At 41.9% G+C, this 24,058-nt stretch overlaps 1 protein-coding gene across 3 annotated transcripts in view; it reads left to right on the top strand.

The window, feature by feature from the left end:
* ctnna2 (catenin (cadherin-associated protein), alpha 2) overlaps nt 1–24,058 on the top strand; it is an 820,127-nt gene that overhangs the window by 354,030 nt on the left and 442,039 nt on the right. Inside the window, exon 8 of one of the 3 annotated variants that reach the window (XM_061880698.1) lies at nt 16,005–16,169. The exons of the other annotated variants lie outside the window; for them this stretch is intronic. Within the exon in view, the coding sequence (XP_061736682.1) occupies nt 16,005–16,154 (150 nt within the window). The 3' untranslated portion in view covers nt 16,155–16,169. Of the gene's footprint in view, nt 1–16,004; nt 16,170–24,058 lie in introns of those variants that run through there. 3 annotated transcript variants of the gene reach the window in all.

Here is a 24,058-nt window from a genome sequence, read left to right as displayed (position 1 = left end):
TGATGGTGCACCTCAAGTTTAGTCGTGTGCCATTTGCGTTCCAGCTTTCTACATAATAATTTCTGAGCTCTAGTTTCTTCTGTAAACCACGGGGTACGCTTTTTTGGAGCCTTTTTTAACTTTAGCGGTGCTATGTTATCAATGGTTTCGCGCAGGCGTCGTTAAAGTTGTTAATGAGGTTATCAATAGAGCCCACATATTTTGGGAATGGTGCCATTACCGAGGGCAGTAGGTCAGCAAGAGTTGTCGTTGTGGCCGTATTGATGTTGCGGCTGCTATAGCAGTTATTATTATTATTATTAGTTTGACGAACATGCGTCTGGACCTCGAATTTTATAAGGTAATGATCGGACAATACTTTAGTATACGGGAGTATCGTAATTTTGGAAACGGTGATACCCCTGACAAGCACTAGGTCTATCGTAATACCGTTGCGATGCGTGGGTGCATTTATTATTTGTGTAAGACCACAGCTATCAATTATAGTCTGGAGCGCTACGCACGGTTGGTCCGATGGGGTATTCATATGGATATTAAAGTCCCCCATTATGATTATATTATCGGCGTGCGTCATTAGGTCAGCAACGAACTCTGAGAATTCATTGATAAAGTCCGAATAGGGCCCTGGGGGGGTGGTAGATAACAGCCAGGTATAGAGGCAGCAGTTTGACAGACCTCATCGTAAGCACCTCAAACGATTTATATTTATCATTTATGTTGGGACTAAGGTTAAAGTTTTCGTTGTATATTAGTGCAACCCCCCCGCCCCTTTTAAGGGGACGGGCAATATGCGCATGTGTAAAGTTAGGACGACATGCCTCATTTAGCGCAAAAAAGTCGTTTGGTTTAAGCCAGGTTTCGCTGAGACCGATGACGTTAAGATTGTTGTTTCTGATGATATCATTAACTAACAACGTTTTGAGAGACAATGATCTTATGTTTAAAAAAACTATATTATAGTCAGTGGGCTGTTTTAGGGAATTTTTGATCAAATTATCCGTAGTAGCAATATTAATAATGTTGTGTTTATTATGCCCAGTGCATTTAGTATAATTACGACCATATCTAGGAATTGATAAGACGGGAATTTTCCGATTGTTTGTTTGTTGCTTTGATAAACTGCACACATCATAGTTAGCCACCTCAGTAAAACACATGTCCAACTCTGAAACAATCAAAGCAGAAAAAACTTGTTCTAATTTAACTGACTCCTTACCCAGACCAGTAGTCTCGCATCTTCCATTTAAATCCGGCTTCAGGATGGAGGGAAGTGGTGTTCTGTGGGGATTAGCCTTCTGCTTTGTTTTTGGCCCCGCTCGACATCCGCGTTACCGATCACACCGCTGGCGTCTGCTCCGTGGACGGCCCCCGCTGCTACTATACTCCCCTGCTTCACAGGCCGCTGGATGTAGCCGCCAAAGTATTCCCGTGCTAGTTAGCGGGTCTAGCAAGCACACGTCTATCAGTCCAAAACGGCCCGATATGTCCACATCCAGAAGTGTCTGGCGGTCGTACGTGATCACGGAGTGACCACGATGTGAGCCTGCCATAAAGTTTGCAGAATCGTCCAGTATTTCTGCCAAATATCAGATACATGATACATTTGTGTTTTGTGTGAACATGTTTGGGTGTTCGGGACATGCTTGGAGTTCAGTTTTTACAGACCCCTTAGAGCGGATCGATGAACAATTCAAGGTACCACTCTGCAACATATATTGGGACATGTTCTTTTCTGGTTATGGTTAGCTTGTAAAAGAGCAGAAGATTGTTGTAAACATAGGGCTTGGTCAATATGGCTGAAAACTGTATCATTGTTATTGATATTGTTTCTGACCTATTGAATATGAGAACAAGGACAATCCTGGTCAGAGTGTTTCCTATCATCCCTTGTAATGGACTGAAATGGGTCTAGTTTTGATTTTTTTCATGTTGATTGGACTTTTAAATAAATAATACCTACAAAGTTCAATGAGCAGGGTGTGTTACGCCTGACCAATTTTTGTGCTTTTTGATTTTTTTTTCCTGCGCCACGACTAGGGAAGGTTGTTCAAATTGGGTCAACAAAGTAATTACTGTGCACATAACCACATAGATGTCCTCCTCTCAGCCATCAGGGCGGAAAGGAAATGTCAAAACAACAATGTAAATCACTCAATCTATCCAAACAACTCCAAAATAGCATTGAACGCTTCACAATAACCTCTTAAAGTTAAGCTACAAAAACAAAAAATCTGTAAGAAATGTGTAAAAAAAAAATAAAAAAAAAATTGTGCAAAGTTTGAAAATGTAGTCCAAGAGAAACCTAAGAATAATTATTTAAGGTTTCTTGCATCACTGAATATGAGCACCTTGGTTTAAATTGAAAATTGACAATTTATTTGCCCTTTGCAGCACTCACTGTTAATTTCTTCCACCACCTATTTTCAATTGGAGACAGGTCTAGACTACAGGCAGGCTAGTCTATTACCTGCACTCTTTTAGTGTGAAGTGGCATCGTCTTGCTGAAATAAGCAGGGGCGGCCATGATAATGTTACTTGGATGGCAACATATGTTGCTCCAAAACCTGTGTGTACCTTTCAGCATTAATGGTGCCTTCAAAGATGTGTAAGTTACCCATGCCTTGGCCACGAATACACCCCCATACTTCACACATGCTGCCTTTTACACTTTCACCCTCGAACAATCCGGATGGTTCTTTTCCTCTTTGGTCCGAAGGACACGGCGTCCACAGTTTTCAAAAAATAATTTGAAATGTGGACTCGTCAGACCACAGAACACTTTTCCACTTTTCATCAGTCCATCTTAGATGATCTCGGGCCCAGCGAAGCTGGCGGCGTTTCAGGGTGTTGTTGATAAATGGCTTTCGCTTTGCATCGTAGAGTTTTAACTTGCGCTTGCAAATGTAGCGACCAACTGTAGTTACTGACTGTGGTTTTCTCAAGTGTTCCTGAGCCCATGTGGTGATATCCTTTACCTACTGATGTGTCTTTTTCATGCAGTAGCGCCTGAGGGATGGAAGGTGCGTAATATCATGGCTTACGTGCAGTGATTTCTCCACATTCTCTGAACCTTTTGATGATGTTACGGAGCGAGGATGGTGAAATCCCTAAATTCTGTCAGGGTTATTTGTTGACGAACCCCAAGATGCAGAGATGGAGGCAGGCATGAAGTGAGCAAACATGATTTTAATATAAATACTAAGACAAAACCAAACAAAGGGTTCAAACCAAAAGCACGCACGTGGGTGGATAAAGAACAAAAGGCCTTTAGCATAGAAGCTAACAAGAAACAAAAAGGAACTTTAGCATGGAAGCTAGAGGATAACAAACACAAAAACCGGAAATAGCTATGGCTAACAAAAAACCAGCTTACCGCTACGACGACCAGTATAAAATGTAGCACGACAGGTAATAGCTGTAACAAAACGACAAGACACGATAGCAACGACTAAAAAGCGACATGTGTCAACGACAATACAAATGACAATACAATGATCCAGCAACTGACACAACACAAAGCAGGTACAAATAGGAGCCGGCTGATTGCAAAAGGTGTGGCCGGGTGCCAATCAGCCGCAGCTGAAGGGGAACACAGCACTCAGGGAACAAGACAGGAAGCTGACAAAATAAGAGCACTTGACAGGAACTAAAAGACAGGAAATACTAAACACAGGAAACAGACAAATGCAGAGGAAAAAACTAAAACAGACAAACTGTCAGGGGCAAGCCTGGCAAATTCCTTGCAATAGCTGCTTGAGAAATGTTCTTAAACAATTTGCTCAGGCATTTGTTGACAAAGTGGTGATCCTCGCCCCGTCCTTGTTTGTGAATGAGTGAGCATTTCATGGAAGCTGCTTCTATAGCCAATCATGGCACCCACTTGTTCCCAATTAGCCTGTTCACCTGTGGGATGTTCCAAATAAGTGTTTGATGAGCATCCCTCAACTTTCTCACTCTTTTTTGCCACTTGTGCCAGCTTTTTTGACACATGTTGCAGGCATGGAATTCCAAATGAGCTAATATTTGCAAAAAACAACAAAGTTGTTCAGTGTGAACATGAAATATCTTGTCTTTGCAGTCTATTCCATTGAATAGAAATCTAAAAGGATTTGCTGTATTCCCTTTTTATTTAGCATTTACAGAAGGTGACAACTTCGCTGCTTGTGTACCTTGTTTTCTCTGTATGTAAACATGAAGCGCCATGCAAGTTCTCGTGTGGAGTTTTGCAGAGTGTTGCTTCCAGAGATAATCCCCCCCCAAAGACCTTTGACCATGAGAAGGGAGAGAAGATGAGTGGGGGTCCCAGAATGGCCACCAGCCACTCAGTATTCCATGGATGTTGGATCCTGACCTTACTGTTGCTCGTCCTTGATGCATGCCAAGCGCAGCAAACGCATTTTCCTTCTTCTCTCTTGTTGCTGTTGTTGGAGGCTGGGCGAGGAGCCGCATGGCCCGCAACATCCTTCCGTGCCTTGTCATTCTCAGCACACTACCAGTAAGGGGCTGGCGGCGACCATTTTGATGATGAGATTGATTGAATTAGCGGCGCCGAAGTTGACACTTAATGGATTATGATGGCGGTGACGGTGGGAAGGAACGAGGCAGAGCGGGTGTAATCCTCTTTCTTTCTTACGCAGCAGAACATGTTCGGAAGTTTTAATTTTGAAATTCTGCTTTATAATGAGGATTGAGTCCATGTGGAAAATAAGACGCTTGTTGTGTTGCCTTGCGATGTCAGCATTGCATGCAAACTCCTTTTCTCTCCAACCTGTCTTCTAGAAACTAAGTCACCTTACACGGATCTTCAATACTGCAACATGATTTATATCTCTTTTCATTTCCTTCAACTTGCTGTCTTTTTCTCCTCTCACTGCACTGTGTCCTTTATGTTTGATTAGGTCCCTGCACGGCTGCAGGTGGCCGATAAATTGTACCTTATGCACATTGTGCTGGACCACCGTTAGTTTTAATATCTGTTTCTTCTATCTAATAGCATTCAATCATTTATTTAGTTACAGCCCGAGTGTAGCTGGGATACCCAGAGGGACTAGCTGTAGAAAATAAAAGGATGAATATACTGTTTGTGTGTGTGTATATATATATATATATATATATATATATATATATATATATATATATATATAACTATATATATATATATATATATATATATATATATATATAAATATATATATATATATGTATGGATGTGTGGGAAAAATCACAAGACTACTTCATCTCTACAGAACTGTTTCATGAGGGGTTCCCTCAATCATCTCCTGATGATTGAGGGAACCCCTCATGAAACAGTTCTGTAGAAATGAAGTAGTCTTGTGATTTTCCCCACACGTACATATTGCGCTCTACCACGGTATCGAACACTATTCTCTGGATAATCCAATCAAGACATTTATATATATATATATATATATATATATATATATATATATATATATATATATATATATATATATATATCCATCCATGTTCTGCCGCTTATTCCCTTTTGGGGTCACGGGGGGCGCTGGTGCCTATCTCAGCTACAATCGGGCGGAAGGCGGCGTACACCCTGGACAAGTCGCCACCTCATCGCAGGGCCAACACAGATAGACAGACAACATTCACACTCACATTCACACATTAGGGACTAGAGATGCGCGGATAGGCAATTATACCATCCGCAACCGAATCACCAAAGTCGTCATCCACCCACCGTCCACCCAAACCAACATTTTATCAGAACCGCAACCACCCGCCCGTTGAAATACATCAGAGGTCGGCCACCTTTACCACTTAAAGAGCTATTTAAACCCGTTTCACAGAGTAAAGGCAATGGGAGCAGCTAACGTTCTCGCGAATATCCAATGGTGTCCATCCTAAAGACAAGAATAAGGGTGTGATGTGAAGCCTTTGCCTCTGACACCTTCAACAACATGTACAAACCGTGTGTTAGTCCAGCAACATGTTGTATGTAACTTACGCAATCACACGTACAAGATTGAAAGGCATACTGGGTGGTACAGAGTACACTGATGGTTGTGATGTAAACAATTTTAACACTCTTACTAATATGCGCCACGTTGTGAAGCCACACCAAACAAGATTGACAAACACATTTCGGAAGAACATCCTCACAGTGACATAAAATAAACGCAACACAACAAATACCCAGAATCTTTTGCATCCGTGACACTTCCTGAATATATTTTACACCACCGCGCCCCCAACCCCGGCCACCTTACCGACGAAAAATTACATATGGATGGAATTTTATATATATATATATATGTATATATATATATATATATATATATATACATATATATATATGTATATATATATACATATATATATATATATATATATATATATATATATATATATATTTGACTATAATTACAATTCTATTATATATACAGTGGGGCAAAAAAGTATTTAGTCAGCCAGCGATTGTGCAAGTTCTCCCACTTAAAATGATGACAGAGGTCTGTAATTTTCATCATAGGTACACTTCAACTGTGAGAGACAGAATGTGAAAAAAAAAAATCCAAGAATTTTAAAGAATTTATTTGTAAACTATGGTGGAAAATAAGTATTTGGTCAACCATTCAAATCTCTCACTGATGGAAGGAGGTTTTGGCTCAAAATCTCACGATACATGGCCCCATTCATTCTTTCCTTAACACGGATCAATCGTCCCGTCCCCTTAGCAGAAAAACAGCCCCAAAGCATGATGTTTCCACCTCCATGCTTCACAGTAGGTATGGTGTTCTTGGGATGCAACTCAGCATTCTTCTTCCTCCAAACACGACCAGTTGAGTTTATAACAAAAAGTTCTAAATTGGTTTCATCTGACCACATGACATTCCCCCAATCCTCTGCTGTATCATCCATGTATCCATTTAGCTATAAACTCAACTTTTTGGTCATAATTCCACTATGTGTGTTTGGAGGAAGAAGAATGATGTGCACCATCCCAAGAACACCACACCTACTGTGAAGCATGGGGGTGGTAGCATCATGCTTAAGGGGTGTTTTTCTGCTCATGGGACAGGACGACTGTACTGTATTAAGGAGAGGATGACTGCAGCCATGTATTGTGAGATTTTGGCCAAAAACCTCCTTCCCTCAGTCAGATCATTGAAGATGAGTCGTGGCTGGATCTTCCAACATGACAGTGACCCAAAGCACACAGCCAGGAAAACCAAGAAGTGGCTTCCTAAGAACCAAATCAAGGTTCTGGAGTGGCATAGCCAGTCTCCAGACCTAAATCCAATTGAAAATCTTTGGATGGAGCTGAAAGTCTGTGTTACTCAGTCTGTTTTAAATGTAAATATAAACAGAATAAAATGATTTGCAAATCATTTTCAACCCATATTCAGTTGAATATGCTACAAAGGCAACATATTTGATGTTCAAACTTTTTTTTCAAGTAATCATTAACTTTACAAATTTGATGCCAGCAACATGTGACAAAGAAGTTGGGAAAGGTGGCAATAAATACTGATAAAGTTGAGGAATGCTCATCAAACACTTATTTGGAACATCCCACAGTTGTGCAGGCTAACTGGGAACAGGTGGGTGCCATGATTGGGTATAAAAGGAGCTTCCATGAAATGTTAAGTAATTCACTAACAAGGATGGGGCGAGGGTCACCCCTTTGTAAGCAAATTATCGAACAGTTTTAGAACATTTCTCAACGAGCTATTGCAAGGAATTTAGGTATTTTACCATCTACGGTCCGTAAAATCATCAAAAAGTTCTGAGAATCTGGAGAAATCACTGCACGTAAGCGATGATATTACAGACTTTTGCACCCTCAGGCGGTACTGCATAAAAAAACGACATCGGTGTGTAAAGGATATCACCACATGGGCTCAGGAACACTTCATAAAACCACTGTCAGTAACTACAGTTGGTCGCTACATCTGTAAGTGTAAGTTAAAACTCTACTATGCAAAGCCAAACCCATTTATCAACAACACCCTGAAACGCCGCCGGCTTGCCTGAGCCCGAGATCATCTAAGATATCCTGATGCAAAGTGGAAAGGTGTTCTGTGGTCTGACGAGTCCACATTTCAGATTATATTTGGAAACAGAGGACGTGGTGTCTTCTAGAAATAAGAGGAAAAAAACATTCGGATTGTTCTAGGCGCAAAGTTCAAAAGCCAGCATTTGGGATGGTATGGGGGTGTATTAGTGCCCAAGGCATGGGTAACTTACACATCTGTGAAGGCACCATTAATGCTGAAAGGTACATACAGGTTTTGGAGCAACATATGTTGTCATCCAAGCAACTTTATCGAGCAAGACAAGTGTTACAACAGTGTGGCTTTGTAAAAAAAGAGTCTGGGTACTTTTCTGGCCCGCCTGCAGTCCAGACCTGTCTCCCATGGAAAATGTGTGGCGCATTATGAAGCGTAAAATACGACAGCGGAGACCCCGGACTGTTGAAGGACTGAAGGTCTACATAAAAAAAGAATGGGAAAGAATTCCATTTTCAAAGCTTCAACAATTAGTTTCTTCAGTTCCCAAACGTTTATTGAATGTTGTTAAAAGAAAAGGTGATGTAACACAGTGGTGAACATGCCCTTTCCAAACTACTTTGGCAAGTGTTGCAGCCATGAAATTTTAAATTAATTATTATTTGCAAAGAAAAATTAAGTTTATGAGTTTGAACATCAAATATGTTGTCTTTGTAGCATATTCAACTGAATATGGGTTGAAAAGGATTTGCAAATCATTGTATTCCGTTTATATTTACATCTAACACAATTTCCCAACTCATATGAAAACGGGGTTTGTATAAATATATATATATATATATATATATATATATATATACATATATATATATATATATATATATATATATATATATATATATATATATATATATATATATAAATATATATATATCGAATTGTTTTTTTACAAACGTTGCTTGGTGTGATGAATTAAGAATCCATACAAGTGGAAATGTTATGGACAGTACACCTTTACTTGCGGTTGATTGCACTAAATGGAATGGCACTGCAGCGCTTGCAGTGAGGAAACTTGTCGAAAAGATAGCGCCATAGCACAAACAATACCACAGCTTTTTAGTGTATTTGCTTGTGTTTTTATGTATATGTGCAGTATATATTTGTATTATGGATGTCAACAGAAAAAAAATAAATATGGCTGAAAAATGTCTATTCTGATGAGGCAAGTTAGCTAATAAAATAAACATTGTTTGTTCATGATTTTTGCATTTTGAGCAGTTAGAGGATTAGAGGGAGCCAGAGAGACAGAAATTGGCTATAAAATCCAAGGCAGAATCCACTAAAGCTGACACAAAAAGGAAAATGCAAGCTGCAAAGATATTTCCCAGGAAGGCTCATGTCAGAGCCATCAGAGCAACAATGCCAAAATAATGTGTGAATGAAGCCAAGTAATGTGTAAATAATGTCAATAACTAGATGAACCATCTGTGAAGTGAACACTAGTAAGGTTGTAAATACTGTATAGAGTAGGCTAACCCATGTGGTTCCTGTGGATGTCAACACACATTGTAATTACTGTAGTGACTAAACAACAAAGTGACTGAAACAGACAAATATGCCAATAATGTCAATAACTAGATGAACCATCTGTGAAGTGAACACTACTAAGGCTGTAAATACTGTATAGAGTAGGCTAACCCATGTGGTTCCTGTGGATGTCAACACACGTTTTAATTACTGTAGTGACTGAACAACAAAGTGACTGAAACAGACAAATATGCCAATAATGTCAATAAGTAGATGAACCATCTGTGGCTGTGAAGTGAACACTAGTCAGGAAATCCAAGATGGCGGCACGCATTAACGCAACGCCCCAGGCTCTCCTCTTAGGTGCATTGTTTTTATTGTTTTTATATAGTTTCTTACTAGCCCAGTCAGCCACTTTCTGGGCCACGGTTATGTACAGTCGAAACGATTTGTTGGAGCTTGGATTGCGGTCTGAGTAGGCTGTTTCGGTGGATTTTACAAGCTGACACAACATCCTGAAGAAGCTAGCACGTAGCCCTGGAGCTCCATGGTTACCGTGCCCGGCAAGACGGAGGCGAAGATGCGGTGGCCGAAGGGGCGGCGTGCTAGCCAGACTAAAAATGAACCCAAACAGACCTAGTCTATTCCTGGCTAATGCGAGATGGCTCGCTCCTCATGGTGAAGTGGACAAGATGGACGAGGTGAGGCTCTGTGTAGCACAAAACACTGTGATGGACAGCTGCGCCCTATTGTTTACGGAAACTTGGCTGACGTCCTCAATCCCAGACGCTAGCATGGAGCTAACCGGTCACACAGACAGGGCCGAAACGTAGTCTACCGGCAAGCGGCGTGGGGGTGGATTGCTAACCTACCTAAACAACAACTGGACTTCGGATTCAAAGGTAGTAAACAGCCGCTGTTCCCAAGATCTGGAATATATTACAGTTAAATGCCGACCCTTCCATCTAGCCAGGGAACACTCTACTGTCCTGATCACAAACATGTATATAGCTCCCGATGCTAACGCAAGCACGGCGCTAGCTCTGCTGCACGATACAATCAGTGCACAACAGAAGAAATATCCCGACGGCATCCACATCATAGCGGGGGACTTGAATCATGTCGACCTGAAAAAAGTGCTCCCCAAACTTCACCAGTATGTGAAGTGTGCTACGAGGGGAGCTAACACACTGGACAGAGTGTATTCCAACATAAAAAATGGATATAAAGCCAAACAACTTCCCCAATTAGGCAAGTCTGACCACATGTTCCTGCTCCTATTACCAGTTTACATACCAAGAAGGAGAAGTGCTCCTATCACAACCAAAACGGTCAAAACATGGCCGGAGGGAGCCATGGAACAGCTGCAGGACTGCTTTGATACAACAGACTGGTCAGTTTTTGAAAAGTCAGACTTGGAGCAGTACACAGAAGCGGTCCTGGGGTACATCAAACACTGCATAGACACTGTCACAGTGGACAAGCACATCCGGGTCTACCCCAACAGGAAGCCCTGGATGACAAAAACAGTCCAGGGCTTACTCAAAGAGAGAGACAGTGCCTTCGAAGCGCAGGACCAGGCACTCTACAGTGCTGCCAGAGCCAATCTGAAGAGAGGGGAATCAGAGAGGCAAAAACAGGAGGAAAATGTAAGACCACCTGCAGAGCAACAACACCAAGGAGGTATGAAAAGGAATAAAACACATGACCAACTTCAGACCCAGTAACCCTTCAGCTGACGGCGACACCTCTCGAGCGGGGGAGTTAAACAGATTTTTTTGCCCGATTCGAGAGAAAAACACCTGCAGCTGTCAGGACACCCCCACCTAACACCCACAGTAGCTGCACCCTTATACTGGAGGAGCATGAGGTGAGACGCACGCTGATTGCCCAGATGGGGTTCCGGGGCAGGTACTGAGAGACTGTGCAGACCAGCTGGCCGGACTATTTACTAAAAGCTTCACCCAGTCCCTCTCTCAGGCAGTCATCCCATCATGCCTGAAGACCTCCACAATAATCCCAGTGCCGAAGAAGAACTCTGTCATCTCCCTGAATGACTACCGTCCAGTGGCACTTACACCTATGGCCATGAAGTGCTTCGAGAAGCTGGTACGTACCCACATTACCTCAGTCCTCCTTTCCGAGCTCGAACCACACCAGTTTGCCTACAGAGCCAACAGATCCACAGAGGACGCCATCGCCACAGCGCTACACTCCTCCCTGGGTCACCTGGAGACGGGGGGGAGTGTAAGGCTACTGTTTGTTGTGGATTACAGCTCGGCATGATAGACTGGTGTCCAAACTGTCAGACCTGGGTCTATCGAACTCCATCTGCATGTGGATTAAGGACTTCTTATCCAACCGCCCCCAGAGGGTGCAGTTGGGTCGCCTCGTCATGGAGCCTGTACCTCAGCACCGGCTCTCCACAAGGCTGCGTGCTGAGCCCCCTTCTCTACTCCATCTACACATACGACTGCACACCTGCCAACTCCATCATCAAATTTGCGGATGACACCACCGTAGTGAGGCTCATCTCAGAGGGAGACGAGGCTGCATATCGGGACGAGGTGGAGAAGCTGTCGGATTTATGCACAGTCAACAACCTGGCCCTGAACACCTCCAAGACCAAGGAGCTGGTCATAGACTTCAGGAGGAATAAAACAGACATCCTGCCCCTGATCATCAGCGGTGACTGTGTGGACTTCCGCTTCCTGGGAGTCCACTTGGCCGACGACCTATCCTGGAGCACCAACACCACGGCTACCATCAAGAAGGCCCACCAGAGACTGCACTTCCTGAGAATACACAGGAACAACCACCTCTCACAGGGACTGCTGGTGTCCTTCTACCGGTGCTCCATTGAGAGCATCCTGACCTACTGCATCTGCGTGTGGTTCAGCAGCTGCACGGCCGCAGAGAGAACGGCGCTCCAGAGGGTCTTAAAGACCGCTCGGAAGATCATCGGATGCCCCTCCCCTCCCTGGCTGACCTGTACAGCTCCCGCTGTCTCAGGAAAGCACAGAGCATCCTAAAAGACCCATTCCACCCCGGGTACTGCCACCTAGGACTGCTACCCTCGGGCAGGGTGCTAAAAGCTGGCACAAATTGACTAAAAAACAGCTTTTACCCAAGAGCCATAGTAGCATTAAACAGGCACTGAGTGAGCACAATATGTCCATCATGTCCTCATGTGTCATCTTTTTAATTTTTTCGGACTATAATGTGCAATAATGTTATATGTATGTGTGTATATATATTCATATGTATGCATGTGTGGGGATTTATATACATATATATGTAGATACATCTCTAATTTCTATTTTTTTTTTACTATTTATATTACCATATTGTATATGCACATTAGGGTATCTGCTCCAATTTTGTTGTACTTTGAACATGTTCACTGCAATAATGACAATAAAACTCTATTCTAGGTTTTAAAGACTGTATAGAGTAGGCTTACCCATGTGGTTCCTGTGGCTGTCAACATCATTATTGTAGTGACTAAATAACATAGTGACTCAAACAGACAGAATAATGTGTCAATAAGGTCAATAACTAGATGAAGCATCAGTGGGCAGTGAAGTGAAAACTAGTCAGGTTGTAAAGACTATATAGAGTAGGCTAACCCATGTGGTTCCTGTGGATGTGATCACAAGTTGTAATTAATGTAGTGACTAAATAACATAGTAACTGAAACAGGCAAAGTAATGTGTCAATAATGTCAATAAGAAGATGAAGCATCTGTGGCTGTGAAGTGAACATTAGTCAGGTTGTAAAGACTGTATAGAGTAGGCTAACCCATGTGGTTCCTGTGGACATAGTGACTGAAACAGACAGTGATTCATTTAGATGCAAACTCTGTTGATTATTTTACAAATCTTTAGACACTAAAGCATCTTTAATGGTGTTTATTTTTTTGGCTAATATTTGCATGTTCAATTGCTAAGAAAACAGGAGCTTCTGGCCCTTTGGCCCTCAGACCTTGGCTCATTTTCAGTCTGTTTCATTGAGTTCAAATCACATTCCTGATAACTAACTAGCTCTTTTGTCTTTCTCTTTCTTCTCCTTGACATCCCGTTTCGATGACTGCATGGACATCGGCAGGTAAGTACATCTACTCTAATTGCAGTGTGCTTGGTACATAAACACAGTGCTAGCAAGAGTTGCCGCCTTAAGCACTGGCGACACCCGGGATGCGTTTAAGCACTGTGCTTTGGTAAACAGTCAACACTTTGGTCAACAGTCAACACTTTAGTAAACAGTCAACACTTTGGTAAACAGTCAACACTTTGGTCAACAGTCAACACTTTAGTAAACAGTCAACACTTTGGTAAACAGTCAACACTTTGGTAAACAATAAACATGTTGGCAAACAGAAAACACTTAGGTAAATAGTAAACATGTTGGTAAACAGTCAACACTTTGGTAAACAGTCAACACTTTGGTAAACAATAAACATGTTGGCAAACAGAAAACACTTAGGTAAATAGTAAACATGTTGGTAAACAGTCAACACGTTGGTAAACAGTAAACACGTTGGTAAATAGTAAACAAGTTGGTAAACAGTAAACACGTTGGTAAATAGTAAAGACTTTGGTAAACAGTAAACATGTTGGTAAACAATAAACACATTGGCAAAAAATCTAAACTTTGGTAAATAGTAAACACTGGTAAACAGTAAACGCTCTGGTAAACAGTAAAAACTTTGGTAAACAGTTAACACTTTGGTAAATAGCAAACACGTTGGTAAACAGCCAACACGTTGGTAAACAGTCAACACTTTGGTAAATAGTGAACATGTTGGTAAACAGTGAACACTTTGGTAAACAATAAACATGTTGGTAAACAGTCAACGTGTTGGTAAACAGTAAAAACATTGGTAAATAGTAAACACAATGGTAAACAGTCAACACGTTGGTAAACAGTAAACACTTTGGTAAATAGTAAACACGTTGGTAAACAGTCAACACTTTGGTAAATAGTAAACACGTTGGTAAACTGTAAATATGTTGGTAAACAGTAAACCTGTTGGTAAATAGTAAACACTTTGGTAAACAGTCAACCCTTTGGTAAATAGTAAACCTGTTGGTAAACAGCCAACACTTTGGTAAATAGTAAACACGTTGGTAAACAGTAAACACTTTGGTAAACAGCCAACTCTTTGGTAAATAGTATAGTATAGTGTGCCAGCAATCTGAGGGTTTTTGGTTCAATCCCCACCATCCTAGTCACGTCCGTTGTGTCCTTGGGCAAGACACTTCACCCTTACTCCAGATGGTTCCTGGTGAGCGCCTTGCATGGCAGCTCCCGCCATCAGTGTGTGAATGTGTGTGTGAATGGGTGAATGTGGAAATACTGTCAAAGCGCGTTGGGCTCGTTAAAAAGGGGTACAAAAACGCTATACAAGTACAACCCATTTACCATTTAGTAAACCCGTTGGTAAACAGCCAACACTTCAGTAAATAGTAAACACGTTGGTAAATAGTAAACACTTTGGTAAACAGTCAACACTTCGATAAATAGTAAACACTTTGATAAATAGTAAACACATTGGTAAACAGTAAACATGTTGGTAAATAGTAAACACGTTGGTAAACATGTTGGTAAATAGTAAACATGTTGGTAAACAGTCAACACTTTGGTAAATAGTAAACATGTTGGTAAATTGTAAACATGTTGCTAAACAGTAAACATGTTGGTAAATAGTAAACACTTTGGTAAACAGCCAACACTTTGGTAAATAGTAAACATGTTGGTAAATTGTAAACATGTTGGTAAACAGTCAACACTTTGGTAAATAGTAAATATGTTGGTAAATTGTAAATATGTTGGTAAACAGTAAACATGTTGGTAAATAGTAAACATGTTGGTAAACAGTCAACACTTTGGTAAATAGTAAACATGTTGGTAAATAGTAAACATGTTGGTAAACAGCCAACACTCTGGTAAATAGTGAACACGTTGGTAAACAGCCAACACTCTGGTAAATAGTAAACAGGTTGGTAAACAGCCAACACTCTGGTAAATAGTAAACACGTTGGTAAACAGCCAACACTTTGGTAAATAGGAAACACATTGGTAAACAGCCAATATTTCGGTAAATAGTAAACACGTTGGTAAACAGCCAACACTTTAATAAGTAGTAAACACATTGGTAAATAGTAAATAAGTTGGTAAACAGCCAACACTTTGGTAAATAGTAAAGACGTTGGTAAATAGTAAACACGATGGTAAATAGTAAAGACGTTGGTAAACATCCAACACTTTGGTAAATAGTAAAGACGTTCGTAAACAGCCAACACTTTGGTAAATAGGAAACACGTTGGTAAACAGCCAATATTTCGGTAAATATTAAACACGTTGGTAAATAGTAAATAAGTTGGTAAACAGCCGACACTTTGGTAAATAGTAAACACGTTTGTAAATAGTAAACACAATGGTAAATAGTAAAGACGTTGGTAAACAGTAAACAGGTTTCCTTCCCCTCAGCTGACACTTGCAGAAAGGAGAAGTCCATTTCTTCAGCCAACCTCATTGCTGCTCCAGATGCCAATCTGGCCTCTCAGACGGGCGAGCGAGAGAGGGAGAGGGAAAAAGGCATTTATTCACCCTGACACTGATCAGATAAACGGGAAATGATAAATGCTGTCCCTTTTTATTTCCTTGAACCCGCGTTAACTTCTGCAGAGAAGAAGAAGGCAGGGCCTACAGTTTTGCCTTTGAAATGCGTAATCAAAGCATCTCTGTGAGTCACTTTTAGTGCGAGGCGATGTGCTTACAAATAGGGATGCATGATGCGGTTGTCATGGCGACTCCTTCAGCAAAATGGTGAATAAGCGCAGCGAGTGCCTTCTGGCAAGACACTTTTTACATTCTGTGAAGACACTTTTGTGTAATATGTTGAATATTTCATGCCCGTTTAGGACTCACCCATTTACAGTTCTTAAAAAGGCTCTGCTGTTCCCAGAATGGAATTGAGGTTTTAGCGGAATTTCTTGACCACAGTTTGAGAAATCATGATGGATGAAGTGATTGCACACCGATTATTGGCCAAGATGTGATGTTCGTTCTTTTCTATTCATGACACTACTGAAAATGTAAACATACCAGCTATTGTTTGGATGCATCACATGTTAGACCATTCAAAATTAAAACATGTTTGGATATTATTCCTTTTCAAAACCGATGCAATATTTTTTATTAATTAAAGGTCCCGGAGACCCAGAAGGGTCTCAGTCATTAAATTGTTTAAAACACTTCATATAATATTATGAGTTTTTCTTTACTTTCAATGCTTAAATATTAGGGATGTAAAATCCATTTGTGAATAAATTGCGATAATTTTTTTTGTAACAATTGTTATTGATTAAAAAATATCTAAAATCATTGTTTGTATATATGTATATATATATATATATATATATATATATATATATATATATGTATATATATATATATATATATATATATATATATATATATATATATATATATATACAGTAGGGCAAAAAAATATTTAGTCATCCAGTGATTGTGCAAGTTCCATCCATCCATCATCTTCCGCTTATCCGAGGTCGGGTCGCGGGGGCAGCAGCCTAAGCAGGGAAGCTCAGACTTCCCTATCTCCAGCCACTTCGTCTAGCTCCTCCCGGGGGATCCCGAGGCGTTCCCAGGCCAGCCGGGAGACATAGTCTTCCCAACGTGTCCTGGGTCTTCCCCGTGGCCTTCTACCAGCTGGACGTGCCCTAAACACATCCCTAGGGAGGCGTTCGAGTGGCATCCTGACCAGATGCCCGAACTATCTCATCTGGCTCCTCTCGATGTGGAGGAGCAGCGGCTTTACGTTCAGCTCCTCCCGGATGGCAGAGCTTCTCACCCTATCTCCAAGGGAGAGCCCCGCCACCCGGCGGAGGAAACTCATTTCGGCCGCTTGTACCCGTGATCTTATCCTTTCGGTCATGACCCAAAGCTCATGACCATAGGTGAGGATGGGAACGTAGATCGACCGGTATATTGACAGCTTTGCCTTCCGGCTTAGCTCCTTCTTCACCACAACGGCTCGATACAACGTCCGCATTACTGAAGACGCCGCACCGATCCGCCTGTCGATCTCACGATCCACTCTTCCCCCACTCGTGAACAAGACTCCTAGGTACCTTAACTCCTCCACGTGGGGCAGGGTCTCCTCCCCAACCCGGAGATGGCACCCCACCCTTTTCCGGGCAAGAACCATGGACTCGGACTTGGAGGTGCTGATTCTCATTCCGGTCGCTTCACACTCGGCTGCGAACCGATCCAGTGAGAGCTGAAGATCCCGGCCAGATGAAGCCATCAGGACTACATCATCTGCAAAAAGCAGATACCTAATCCTGTGGCCACCAAACCGGAACCCCTCAATGCCTTGGCTGCGCCTAGAAATTCTGTCCATAAAAGTTATGAACAGAATCGGTGACAAAGGACAGCCTTGGCGGAGTCCAACCCTCACTGGAAACGTGTCCGACTTACTGCCAGCAATGCGCACCAAGCTCTGACACTGATCATACAGGGAGCGGACTGCCACAATAAGACAGTCCGATACCCCATACTCTCTGAGCACTCCCCACAGGACTTCCCGAGGGACACGGTCGAATGCCTTCTCCAAGTCCACAAAGCACATATAGACTGGTTGGGCAAACTCCCATGCACCCTCAAGAACCCTGCCGAGAGTATAGAGCTGGTCCACAGTTCCACGACCAGGACGAAAACCACACTGTTCCTCCTGAATCCGAGGTTCGACTATCCGATGAAGCCTCCTCTCCAGTACACCTGAATAAACCTTACCGGGAAGGCTGAGGAGTGTGATCCCACGATAGTTGGAACACACCCTCCGGTCCCCCTTCTTAAAGAGAGGGACCACCACCCCGGTCTGCCAATCCAGAGGTACCGCCCCCGATGTCCACGCGATGCTGCAGAGTCTTGTCAACCAAGACAGCCCCACTGCATCCAGAGCCTTAAGGAACTCCGGGCGGATCTCATCCACCCCCGGGGCCTTGCCGCCGAGGAGCTTTTTAACTACCTCAGCGACCTCAGCCCCAGAAATAGGAGAGTCCACTACAGATTCCCCAGGCACCGCTTCCTCAAAGAAAGACGTGTTGGTGGGATTGAGGAGGTCTTCGAAGTATTCCCTCCACCGATCCACAACATCCGCAGTCGAAGTCAGCAGAACACCATCCGCACCATACACGGTGTTGATAGTGCACTGCTTCCCCTTCCTGAGGCGGCGTATGGTGGTCCAGAATCGCTTCGAAGCCGTCCGGAAGTCGTTTTCCATGGCTTCCCCGAACTCTTCCCATGTCCGAGTTTTTGCCTCCGCGACCGCTAAAGCTGCACACCGCTTGGCCCGTCGGTACCCGTCCACTGCCTCCGGAGTCCTATGAGCCAAAAGAACCCGATAGGACTCCTTCTTCAGCTTGACGGCATCCCTCACTGCTGGTGTCCACCAACGGGTTCTGGGATTACCGCCACGACAGGCACCAACAACCTTGCGGCCACAGCTCCAATCAGCCGCCTCGACAATAGAGGTTCGGAACATGGTCCACTCGGACTCAATGTCCCGCACCTCCCTCGTGACATGTTCAAAGTTCTCCCGGAGGTGTGAATTGAAACTCTCTCTGACAGGAGACTCTGCCAGACGTTCCCAGCAGACCCTCACAATGCGCTTGGGCCTGCCAGGTCTGTCCGGCATCCTCCCCCACCATCGCAGCCAACTCACCACCAGGTGGTGATCGGTAGAAAGCTCCGCCCCTCTCTTCACCCGAGTGTCCAAAACATAAGGCCGCAAATCCGATGACACAACTACAAAGTCGATCATGGAACTGCGGCCTAGGGTGTCCTGGTGCCAAGTGCCCATATGGACACCCTTATGTTTGAACATGGTTTTTGTTATGGACAATCCGTGACGAGCACAAAAGTCCAATAACAAAACACCACTCGGGTTTAGATCCGGGCGACCATTCCTCCCAATCACGCCTCTCCAGGTTTCACTGTCGTTGCCAACATGAGCGTTGAAGTCACCCAGTAGGACAAGGGAATCACCCGGAGGAGCACTTTCCAGTACTCCCTCGAGTGTACCCAAAAAGGGTGGGTATTCTGAACTGCTGTTTGGTGCGTAAGCACAAACAACAGTCAGGACCCGACCCCCCACCCGAAGGCGAAGGGAAGCTACCCTCTCGTCCACTGGGTGGAACTCAAACGTGCAGGCTTTGAGCCGGGGGGCAAACGAGAATTGCCACCCCAGCCCGTCGCCTCTCACTGCCAGCAACGCCAGAGTGGAAGAGGGTCCAGTCCCTCTCGAGAGAAGTGGTTCCAGAGCCCTTGCTGTGCGTCGAGGTGAGTCCGACTATATCCAGCCGGAACTTCTCTACCTCGCGCACTAGCTCAGGCTCCTTCCCCCCCAGTGAGGTGACGTTCCACGTCCCAAGAGCTAGCTTCTGTAGCCGAGGATCAGACCGCCAAGTGCCCTGCCTTCGGCTTCCGCCCAGCTCACATTGCACCCGACCTCTATGGCCCCTCCTATGAGTGGTGAGCCCATTGGAGGGATGACCCACGTTGCCTCTTCGGGCTGTGCCCGGCCGGGCCCCATGGGGACAGGCCCGACCACCAGGCGCTCGCCATCGTGCCCCAACTCCGGGCCTGGCTCCAGAGCGGGGGCCCGGTGACCCACGTCCGGGCGAGGGAAATCTGGGTTCATTTTGTTGTAATTCCATAGAAGTCTTTGAGCTGCTCTTTGTCTGATCACTCACCTTGTGCAAGTTCTCCCACTTAAAATGATGACAGAGGTCTGTAATTTTCATCATAGGTACACTTCTACTGTGAGAGACAGAATGTGAAAAAAAAATCCAAGAATTTTAAAGAATTTATTTGTAAATTATGGTGGAAAATAAGTGTTTGGTTAACCTTTCAAAGCTCTCACTGATGGAAGGAGGTTTTGGCTCAAAATCTCACGATACATGGCCCCATTCATTCTTTCCTTAACACGGATCAATCGTCCTGTCCCCTTAGCAGGAAAAAAGCCCCAAAGTATGATGTTTACACCCCCATGCTTCACAGTAGGCTTGGTGTTCTTGGGATGCAACTCAGTATTCTTCTTCCTCCAAACACGACAAGTTGAGTTCATACCCAAAAGTTCTATTTTGGTTTCATCTGACCACATGACATTCTCCCATGTGCTCTCTGGCAAACTTCAGACGGGCCTGGACATGCACTGGCTTAAGCAGGGGGACACGTCTGGCACTGCAGGATTTGATTCCCTGTCGGTGTAGTGTGTTACTGATGGTAACCTTTGTTACTTTGGTCCCAGCTCTCTGCAGGTCATTCACCGGGTCCCCCGTGTGGTTCTGGGATTTTTGCTCACCGTTTTCATGATCATTTTGACCCCACGAGATGAGATCTTGCGTGGAGCCCCAGATCGAGGGAGATTATCAGTGGTCTTGTATGTCTTCCATTTTCTGATAATTGCTCCCACAGTTGATTTTTTCACACCAAGTTTGCTTGCCTATTGTAGATTCACTCTTCCCAGTCTGGTGTCCTTCGACAGCTCTTTGGTCTTGGCCATAGTGGAGTTTGGAGTCTGACTGTTTGAGGCTGTGGACAGGTGTCTTTTATACAGATAAGGAGTTGAAACAAGTGCCATTAATACAGGTAACGAGTGGAGGACAGAAGAGCTTCTTAAAGAAGAAGTTACAGGTCTGTGAGAGCCAGAGATCTTCCTTGTTTGAAGTGACCGAATACTTATTTTCCACAACAATTTACAAATAAATTATTTAAAATTCCCACAATGTGAATTCCTGCATTTTTTTTTTCACATTCTGTTTCTCATAGTTGAAGTGTACCTATGATGAAAATTACAGACCTCTGTCATCCTTTTAAGTAGGAAAACTTGCACAATCGCTGGCTGACTAAATAGTTTTTTGCCCCACTGTGTGTGTGTATATATATATATATATATATATATATATATATATATATATATATATATATATATAATTTTTTTTTAAGATAAATTTGGATTCCTTTTATTAAATAATCCACACACACACACACACACACACACACACACACACACACACACACACACACTCATCCACGTATAAATATGCGCATAAGCGGTCCTCTCCAAGGTTTCTCATAATCATCATTGTCGACGTCCCACTGGGGTTAGTTTTTCCTTGCCCTCATGTGGGCCCTACCGAGGATGTCGTTGTGGGGATTTGGGGTTATATAAATAAACATTGATTGATTGAAATCATATAGTAGATGTAGATGATCTATATCCACTGTACACATTCACTTTAGAAAAGAGAAGCGTTGGATATTTTCCTCGTTGCCTTATTTGTAACTGACTTGATTAAATATTTAGGTAGAATTTAATCAAACAACCAGTTTTTCTTTTAGTTAATATAAAAATGTATCAGAGCTGTTTGTCTATTTTAATCAGAAATCTGGCAGCCAATGTCATTAAAACATTGATTCTGGATCAAAACGTTACCCCCAAGAATTGAATCCAATCAAATCGTGTGGTGCTGAAACATTGACAACGCTACTCCATATTCATAACAACTTCACATTCATCTATTTACAGAAAGTTTATGTTTGTCATGCTTTATGTCCTTTTTGTCAAAGGAAAGCCTTTTTTTTATAGTAAAAACCTAAGATATGCTATATTTGTGGATCCTTAAATAGGCAAATAACTCATAATAACATTGCTTTTGGTTCATTATCATTTTTTGAGCTATGACAGTTTGTATAAAAAAACAACAACAAAAAAAAACAACGATAATGACAGTCCCAATTATAAGTGTTCCAATTAGTCTTCTATGAATATATTATATTTTTACTTTCAACACTTACATCTCTTCAACTTCAGATCTATCTGTTGATTATACATTTTTGGATATCATGTTTTCCTATTTCTATGCCTTTTTTGTCCAAAGAAATGTTGTTTTGTTTATGGCCAACAAACAAAAATATGCAATTTTTCCCAAAACATATTTCAAAGTGTGATATTTGATGTGAAGTCATTGGAGCCTTGAACAGCTCAATAGTTCAAACCAACATTGATTTCAATCAATCATGTTTTCAGCAACGACCCTTTTAAAGTAAAAACTGCCTGCATGGCAGCTTTCCTAATTGCATGACACCTTTTTTCTCTTTCATTCCGCTTTTATTCTTAGTTTTTTGTTTTTGTTTTTGTAAAAGTGCTTTTTAAACGTGAGTTAGAGCAGGGCTCGGCAAGCCAAAATGTTGAAAGAGCCATATTGGACCAAAAATACAAAAACTAAATCTGTCTGTAGCCGCCAAAAAATAAAAGCTTTGTATAAGTGTTATAATGAATTCAACACATTAAGTACGTGTCTATATTAGTTGTATTAGCCTACTATCAAAATTACTTTAAAAGTCTTATATAAGTGTTATAATGAAGACAACACATTAAGTAAGTCTCTGTTTTAGTTTTATTTGCCTACTATCAAAAATAGTTTAAAAGTCTTATATAAGTGTTATAATGAAGACAACACATGACCTAAGTGTCTATATTAGCTATATTAGCCTACTATCAAAATGACTTTCAAAGTCTTATATAAGTGTTGTAATGAAGACAACACATGATGTAAGTGTCTATATTAGCTATATTAGCCTACTATCAAAATGACTTTAAAAGTCTTACATATGTCTTTTAATGAAGGCAACACATTGTCTATATTAGATACATTAGCCTACTATCAAAAAAAGTTTAAAAGTCTTAAATAAGTGTTATAATGAAGGCAACACATTAAGTGTCTATTTTAGTTATATTGGCCTACTTTCAAAAATAGTTTAAAAGTCTTATGTAAGTGTTATAATGAAGACAACACATGATGTAAGTGTCTATATTAGCTATATTAGCCTACAATCAAAATTAGATTAAGTCTTATGTAAGTGTCATAATGAAGACAACACATGATGTAAGTGTCTATATTAGCCCACTGTCAAAATTACTTTAAAAGTCTTATATCCGTCTTATAATGAAGGCAACACGTTAAGTAAATGTCTATATTAGATATATTAGCCTACTATCAAAAATAGTTTAAAAGTCTTATATACGTGTTATAATGAAGGCAACACATGACCCAAGTGTCTATATTAGCTATTTTGGACTACTATAGAAATGACTTTCAAAGTCTTCTATAAGTGTTATAATGAAGGCAACACATTAAGTAAGTGTCTATATTAGATATATTAGCCTACCATCGAAAATAGTTTAAAAGTCTTCTATAAATGTTATAATGAAGGTAACACATGATGTGTATATATTAGCTATATTAGCCTACTATCAAAATGACTTTAAAAGTCTTATATGAGTTTTATAATAAAGACAACACATTATGTAAGTGTCTATATTAGCTATATTAGCCTACTATCAAAATGACTTTAAAAGTCTTATACAGTGTAAGTGTTATAAAAAAGACAACACATGATGTAAGTGTCTATCCATCCATCCATCCATTTCTACCGCTTATTCCCTTTGG

The sequence above is a fragment of the Nerophis ophidion genome, linkage group LG20 (assembly GCF_033978795.1).
Source record: "Nerophis ophidion isolate RoL-2023_Sa linkage group LG20, RoL_Noph_v1.0, whole genome shotgun sequence".
Lineage (NCBI taxonomy): Eukaryota > Metazoa > Chordata > Actinopteri > Syngnathiformes > Syngnathidae > Nerophis > Nerophis ophidion.
The sequence above is the reverse complement of the archived record's forward strand: the minus strand, read 5'-3'. Positions and strand labels throughout refer to the sequence as shown.